The sequence below is a fragment of the Tupaia chinensis genome, unplaced genomic scaffold, assembly GCF_000334495.1.
Source record: "Tupaia chinensis unplaced genomic scaffold, TupChi_1.0 Scaffold000226_1, whole genome shotgun sequence".
Taxonomy (NCBI): Eukaryota; Metazoa; Chordata; class Mammalia; order Scandentia; family Tupaiidae; genus Tupaia; species Tupaia belangeri.
This window is the reverse complement of record NW_006159701.1, coordinates 168,529-176,941: the sequence shown is the minus strand read 5'-3', so window position 1 is coordinate 176,941 and position 8,413 is coordinate 168,529. Positions and strand designations below refer to the sequence as shown.

General features: G+C 43.4%; 1 protein-coding gene and 1 pseudogene across 2 annotated transcripts in view; one reads left to right on the top strand and one right to left on the bottom strand.

Annotated features, from left to right (window-relative positions):
• The window catches only part of ANKRD13A (ankyrin repeat domain 13A), a gene marked incomplete at its 5' end in the record, with an annotated part of 42,259 nt that overhangs the window by 15,845 nt on the left and 18,001 nt on the right, over positions 1-8,413 (bottom strand). For both annotated transcript variants that reach the window (XM_014587606.2, XM_014587607.2), the window contains 3 exon segments: positions 928-1,009; positions 3,061-3,127; positions 6,903-7,092. In XM_014587606.2, coding sequence (XP_014443092.1) covers positions 928-1,009; positions 3,061-3,127; positions 6,903-7,092 — 339 coding nt within the window.
• LOC102497372 (cell division control protein 42 homolog) overlaps positions 1-8,413 on the top strand; it is a 40,267-nt pseudogene that overhangs the window by 22,394 nt on the left and 9,460 nt on the right.

The following is an 8,413-nucleotide window of genomic DNA, read 5'->3' as shown; positions in this document are numbered from 1 at the left end:
TATATATATATATATAATGCCTTGTGGCTATAGAAAAAAGATCTGCACCGTATAAAGTTTCTGATCCAAGCTACCTGTATAGGAAATTCATTTACAGACAGGCTAATAAAATCATCCCCAATAACCATAAGCTAACTTGTCCTTTATAGTGTACATTTTATTAGCATCGCTAAACTAGATCATTAATTACAAGAATGAATGAAGAATGGTGGAAAAGTGGATTTAGGAGTGAGCTGGATCCTGGATTCCACTCCCATCTTGGCCACTCAGGACCTGTGTTTCTGAGCCTCAGTTCCCTTACCTATCAAATTGGAGTAATCGTAAAGATAGCGTTGGTGAAGACTGCACACTTACCACATGCTGCAGGCACGTTCTAAAGGTTCACATATCCGAGCTCATTTAGTCCTCTCAGGAACGCTAAGGAAGGTCTGGGGTCATCTTTATCTCACTGCTAAGGAAACTGAGGCACAGAGGGAAGGTATCTCCACAAGGCCACAGAGGAGCTGGAGCTAGGATCTGGCTCGCACGTGTTGGGAACGTTTGGCTTGGAACCCAAATTCTGTCCAAATGTTTCATTACAATAGTTTGGACTAATCCATTCATTCTAATGAAAAATATTCTACAATATCCTTATCCACTTTTCCATCAGATTCAACAACTGTTCCAAACAAGCCTTTGTGAATGGCTTTACTTATAGCTGAAGCCAACTATGGAGAAACACCTCCAAGAATGAATCAGACAAACAAAAACAAAAACACACATATATATATACACATATATGTATACAGTATACATACATTATAATATATATGAAAAGATGAAGGTTAAGATTAGCTCGCCCAATCGCGTTAACCCCAAACTTGACAGAGCCTACAATGGCTCTCTGGAACCAAAAGAGAGAAGCAGTGGGAAAATGATGGTTATTACCTTTATATCTCTTTTTTTCCTCCTCGGTCAGATGTTCTGTGCGAATTTTGGTTATCACACTCACATTGTTTACAGTGTAAACCTTGAGAGATGTGTGCAAAAGAAAACAGTGACATAGGGAATCAAAAACTCAGAAAATAAGCACAACAAGAGCAAGAATGCTGAAGCAAAAAACCAAAACAAAACAAACAAATCCAGCAAAATAAAATGAGAAGTGGTTAAAGATCATTAGGATCCTTCAGAGCGAATAAGCAAACTATCAGCTCAACTTAGGAATGCGTCAGCGGTTACTTTCCACATCAGACAGTTTTACTACCGAGGAGTTAACAGTGACAGGCTGCCCCTTCCTACTTGCCCTGCTTGTGGCTAAACAATCTCAGAATAATGTCCTGCGACTGAGGCTCCCCACCTGATGCCTGTGGTACTACGGTACCCAAATCTGCATCACATACATCTACTGATTCACGGTCATCTTATAATAATATTGACCTAGACGGCCATCTGCTGGGCAGACGGAAACGGAATGAATACAGCGTTCTCTAGACCTATCAGCTGTAGAGAAAACCAGCCGGTCACTATTTGACAGGTGTTCTGTATATTGACCAAAAGGGATTGCAAATGCGAAAGGCTCTAGTATCAAGGTTTACTGAGGAATATGATGGTCTGGAAGGTCAAATACAACAGGTAACAATAACTGTAAATGCCGTATACCATTTCAAACAGTTCTCAACGTTCAGAGCTACAGAAAACACACTCAGCGCTGAAATGGCTGTTTCTAAATGGCTCTTGCTGAGCATGACATAATCTTTCTTTGTTCACTCAGAGGCCACCAGAGGACCCTGTAGCACCTGGCTCTGTCATTGTGAGCCATCAATCCCTGCTGGACAGCAGGACTAAGGAAAGGACAGGAAGCAGCTTTCCCGCTGACAAAATGCCAGATGACTTGACAGACGCCCATCTCTGCTATTAACAACTGTTTTAAATTCACTGATGTCATGAAAATGGGCCGGGAGCCTATTGGTTACAATTAGGCTGATAAAAAAGCATAGAGACTCAAAAAAGCTGCTCTATTGTACCATATACACATATAAAAACACTACTCTGGTTGTCCAAAAAAAAAAAAAAAAAAAATTCTTACTGTTCTGAGCCATGGTCTGCAAAACCTGGAAGTGATTAATTTAACTTTTTACACATTTCTTGATGGTGTAGAGCCCTTTGCTGGTCTTTCTTAGAATGAATAAGTGAAGTGGTGCTGGGTTTCCATAGAGCAGTTAACAAGAGAAAACAAGGACTTGGATGGGATTAAAAACTTTTAGACTCAAATGAGGGAGAGACTAAAGAAGAGACTTCATCCTTGAAGAGATTTAATTCCATTGCCCTTATAAAAGTTTTTTTGGTAATAATCCAACTTGGAATAATGCAGCAGGTTTATATTGGTTGCCACCTATTTGTAGCTGAAAAGACTGAAAATAGTTCACAGATGAAACCCAGCTATAAGGCAAACTGACATAAACCAAATGTTCGTCAGAGATCCACCTACTCTTCACAAACAGAATAGGATCCGCAACAGTGGGAGTCTGGTCCATCTCTAATTTTATTCTTTCTTATAGGTAGATTGGCGATGGAGTAAATGTTTCAATGAACTTAAACATCTAACTACTCTAAGAAAGATTTCTAGGTTCAAAGTCCTCTGGGAAAAAAAAAAAAAGAGCTATTTTATTTAACAAATGTGATTAATACTGAAATGTGTCCAGAAGTTGGTCAAAATACAAAAAAAAACCCCTCTTCTTTTTTTTAAAAAAAAAAAAAAAAAAGATGAACAAGCATGTTAAGTCTATTCTTCTGCTTTCTTTTTATAAAGAATTAAAGGAGTGACTAGCTTGTCATCCCTACTGGGACAACTTTTTACTTGTTTCTCTTTAACACAGTTTCTTTTGGCATAGCTAGAGATCTCTGGATATGCTATCCCATTTTTTTCAAAGTCAACTAAGATAAAAGATCCACATGTGAGACACATTAGGCAGTCCTTATTCCCCACAGCATCTTCATGGGAAAAAAAAATCTGAACAGACTCCTCATTTGCATAAAAGCTAAGTAGCTATATTAAATCTTATTTTAAGAGTTTCCTTTTACCTTTGCTTCGTAACCATTAACAACTTCTGCTTTATCTGTCCTCCAGCCCCAGAATCCGGATTTAGTTCTGATAAAAAGTGAACACCACAAATTTCTACATGTACAATATGCCATTCAGATTTATCCCTGCAGCCTCTATAGTTTTTTCTTTCCCCCAGCTTAAGTTAGTGAAGGACACTTGGAAATCACAGTCCTATTGTCCACAAAAGGATGCTCTCAATGACAGATGGCTTCAGCAGCCCCCCTCCTCCCACAGTTATTAATCAATTTGCCTCACCCCAGGCAAAGAAAGCCTCCATTCTTGGCTTTATAAAAACTGCCAGCATAGGGGACAAAGGTAGTGACATTTATTGGAGAGTTGTCCTAAAGGAGTAATGATGACTAGCGTCCAAGGGCACTCCATGAGGTGCTAAGTGGGTCAAAACATTTATTTGGGTCATCTTGACTGTGGGCATGGACATCAGCAGCTCTATCTCTGACTCGATCGAGGAATTCTTAGAACAGCGGGGCACAGACCATCCTGCTCCTCGGATGAGAGCGGGCTGGGCAGCAATTCATCACCGTGGCGAGCTGCTTGGAAAAGCCCTTAATGTCTGCAGAAGGGTTTACGAATCACACTCTCTCAGGTCTGGTGCAGCAGAGGGAAAGGATGTTAAAAGTATATTTTCAGCCCAGCTGTTGATTCCAGCTCTATGGAACTGCTTTTAACACTGCAATGTTGGGTATGTGCCCAAAAACCCAGTAATTCAACTCAGCAAACTCCGCAGGAAAATGCATTAAGGATCCAAGAGCAGACAAGAGCCTTGATTCTTTTTCAAAGCCGCTCGCCCTGGGAAATGCTTCCACTGAGGGGAGCCTCTGACTGGCTCTGCTGCTTTGTCTAGAACATCACATCCTAGCTCTGCTTGGCCCTTTGTCTAGAACATCACGTCCTAGCTCCACTTGGCCCCGTGCAGAGCAACAGCCCGCCTTCTGCTCCAAGCCCTGAGTGAAGTGGGACACTGCAGAGAGCTGAGGGAAGGGCAGCGGGTTGGCCAAGTCACCAAGGACACGTGCGGTTATTTGCATTTTGTGTTTCCAAACAGTTTGCTTGTCTTCTAATGGGATTTTGTAAATGGAATTAGTCCAGATGGAGTAGAATGAGTTTTATGTGTCAATTTCAGCCCAGAAGAGAAAGCAGAGACCAGAGCTTTAGATGTCCTATCAGTTGTTGGCAGTGAGTGCCACATGACCTGCGGAGGGCAAGAGGACACTTGAAGGCATCACACCACTGCTGGCGCTCTCCAGCCATCGCTTCAGGGGCAGAGTAACTGAGGGGCAGGCGGTGGGGACTGCACTCGCTGACGCATACGCCGCAGTCCCCTTTTAGCCATCCATAATTGAAAACAAGATATTCCTTGAGTTTAACTTAGAAGAATTTAATCCTCGGTTTCTTATCTTTCCGTAAGTCACGTGATAGTTTGGCATAGGACACTGGGGGATTGAAGGGTGACTGCGTCTGCTCTACTGCACCCTTCCTGTGGGCCGAGGAGGTGAACCTGCGCTTTCCTCCCAAGGAACTGTTAGGACCCTTGCTCGTCTGCATCCGCTCTCTCTGCAAGCCTGGCCTTCAGCTGCCCTTTGCGTTTCTGCTCTGGGACAGCAGTTTAGTTTTTAAACCTAATGTCTACGCCCTGTTTGAAGACGAGATCCTAGTGACTCCTTGACCCCTGATTAACAAGGCCTACAGAGGCATCCACAGATAACAGGAGAACACTCAGCTTCCTTCTTGTGCCATTTTCACCTCTGCCTGTCTCCTCTGAGAACACCACAACACACCAAAGGCCACTCAGCAGACACCGTGTCTCGACAGCCGCTACACAATCTGAAAAAAGGCTCCCAAGGTGGCAGGGAATGTTCTGAGGTGGGCAGAGTGTAACCTTCCAGAGAAGAGACTAATTCAAACTACAGTTAGAGTGTACATCCTGCGGGCCAGAACCCGACTGAGAGGGCATTCACATGCAAGCATCAAGCTCTCAGTCACAGACTAGAAGAAACAAAATGGGCAAATGTGACTCATAAAATGAGAGAGCCACACCTCCCAAATCCAATCCAAGGAATACTCACACCCCCAGTTAGAAGATGTGCCCGCTTTTTACACCAGAAAACCTCACGCTAAGAGTGCTCAAGTCCTCGCTCGATACACAAATTCCCTGAGTGCACATTCACTCCTGAGCACCGTTAAAAGAAAAAGCAGCTGTCTTCCAGAAATTCTCTCAGCAACTGGGTGCGCATACAAATATAAATACGAATACAAACTGGGCCTTCGTCCTTGGTCCAGATGGGACCTGTTATCACTTCCCCATCTATACTCAGTGGGACAACAGCCAGTCATCGTCACACTCTCTTCGTAAATCACACTTCAGAACAAACAAGGACTCTAGCAACTCGGCTGAAGAACCATATGGGGAGCAGTGTCGCTGCTCGTGACATCTTTTGAGTCACAGACTTCGGAGACTTCATCTCTAGGTTCCTTCCTGGTTTTCTTTCAACTAAGGGAAGAGGAAACCAGAGAGATTAGGCCCTTTACCCAAAGTCACACAGTTCTTTAGTCACCCTGTCAACAGAACACAGTTCTGCTGGGCCGCAGCAGGGAGGGCAGCCCCCTCCACCTTCTGGCATTTGGAACACGGCCCTAAGCTGAAGGTGCCCTCCCTGTCTGCACAGGTGCACACTGAGCCGGGATGTGGCTTTCCAAGAAAGCCACAGTCAGGTCCTACACCTTGCTGTCCCTGGGAGACAATGGCTGTTGACTGATGAGGTGGCTGCTAGAAGGATGCAGCAGAGGATGGCCCTGCCTCGGGGGGGAAGCCGTTACTCCTACCCAACTAACAGCAGCACCTCGACACCACACAGGCGAGCATTCTGATTGTTCCTTCTGCCACAGACAGACACCCTATCTCCACGGCTCGACCTAAATTAGAAGAAAAGGACACTGAACAGGTTTTGTGTTTGACTGAAGAGAAATCTCTCCGTTTTGTTCACCGGTTTTATATCAAGGGGAAGAAAAATGAAGAGAGAAGATGATCTACTTGGTAGGAGAAAAGCAAGCCCAAATCCAGGATAACAGTGTCTATTTTAGCTCAGGCGATGCTACTATGGTTTGCAGACAGCTGGCTACGGCATCCTCGACAAACACCAGGGGTTCCTGTGGACCCCCTCGGTTCGGCGTGTTCCTGGGTGGAGACACTCAGACCCACAGCTGTGTGACTAACAGCTGCTCCTCTTTCCCACACACCAAGGCCCTCCACACCCTCTGACCGGAGGAGAGGATGATTTCTCATCTGGATGAGCTAAGGCACAGGCATCTCCAGAAAATACTCATGGCGTCTGGAACGGCCCTGAACCTTATCCAAACTCTTGCTCTAAACTATTAGACCTCAACAAGCAGAAAAAAAGAACCATACGTAAAACGTGATTTTGTCGGACTGTTATCAATACAACTGAATTCAATACTGCATTAATCAGGAGTTTTCAAAACTCAAATCTCCATAGTCAGGGACTCGGGAATGCATGGGTCCACAAATGAGACCAATATAATCCACTAGAAAGGGCCTGTAAAAGAAAATTAAACTGTTTCCTACACTTAACCAACGGGCTATAAAAATGTTATGTGTAGACAGTGTAGGATGTTAGCTATAGTTTCTAGTTGGTTAGAGCAGGAGTAACCTTAAAACCCACTAGTGTCTACTATGTCATATTAGAAAAAATCCCCATCTATCCCAATCCATTAATTTCCAATGAACAGACATGTCACTAAAGGTGGCAATATAAACATTAAAATTTAGAGGCTAAATTCATACCTTTCGAACGCAATATTTTTAGTATCAAGGCTGGTGTTAATGACTGGGCTTGTGAGCCGCCGCTCAACCTCCCTGCTTTTTGGCTTCATCAAGTCCAGAGTAAGGCGCTCCATTTCCTGGGACAGGTCAAAGTGCTCGGTGGTGACCACTTTGTCATCATGGTTAACTTCCATCAACTCTGCCCAGTTGTCTGTTAATGAAAACAAGGGTTTAATAAAGCACAATTCAAGGGAGATGCGGAAACAAGGAGGCCTCATGTTATAAGGCACCCTCGTTCACATTCTTCCTCCCAGGTGCTATCTGATAAGACCTAAAGGTGGCGTGGTGGTTAGGGGCGCTGGACTCCCACATAGCCGACCACAGTTCAAGTCCCAAACCTGGCTGCTTGCTTTCCCACCTTTCCCCACCCCCCTCTCTCTCTCACTCTGTCCCTCTCTGGTCAAATTAGATAATAATAATAATAAAGTTAAATAAGAAACAATTCTTAAATAAAAAGCATTGATTATCTTGATTATCAATTATGTATTTGTGTAGGGATTACCTGGCCAGCTTTCCGCAACTCATAGGATGAATCTGGGCCATCTTCCCTGAAGATGCAGATTTTTTTTTTTTTTTTTTTTTTTGTAAGGCACATGCATTTATTAGAAAGATACAGGGATCAGGGAGTAGAAATCACCCCCACCCCAGGGTAGATGGCCACACCATAATCCCTTTTCTTTCGGTCTCATCTCGGAACTTTAGGCACACATACACACGTGACTGGTGTGATTTTTCAAACTACCAGATCCAGGACTTGAACCTCACAGTTAGCCATGTGGGATCCAGCACTTAACCTCCATACCAACTGCTGGCCCCAAGATGTAGATTTTTAAAACAATGTGCATTCTTTCTTTCTTTTTTTTTTTTTTTAAAGAATTATTTATTTAATTCCATTCATTACTGTTTTTTGTTGTGGTTATATTTTAATTTGACCAGATAGAGACAGAGAGAGAGAGAAAGGGAAACCAAGAGAGCAAGCCACCAGGTCCAGAACTCAAACTGCAATCGGCCATGAGGGAATGCAGCACCCTCAACCACCACACCACATCTGTCCCCAATAATGTTCCTTCTTTATTAGCAACACATTGCGTCTGTGTGCTTTATAAAACAATACAGGGCCGGCAGGTGGCGTGGTGGTTAAGGAAACTGGACTTCAACATGGCCAACCATAGTTCGAGTCCTGGACCTGGCAGCTTGCTTCCTCACTTTCCATCTCTCTCTTACACTCAGTCCCTTTCTGGTCAAATTAAGATAAATAAATAAATAAAGTTAAAACAAAATCATTCTTTTAAAAAAAATTTTTTTTAAAAGTAACAGAATGAACATACACTAGTTTGGGTGAGCAGTGCCATTCCTCACACTCCACTAGAAGAACTGTATGTGAAGGGAATATAAAGAGATACCTGATAAAAGGCAGGGACTCAAAGGCTTAAGAAGAGTGCAACAGACACATGTCAAAGGGTAAGAATGAC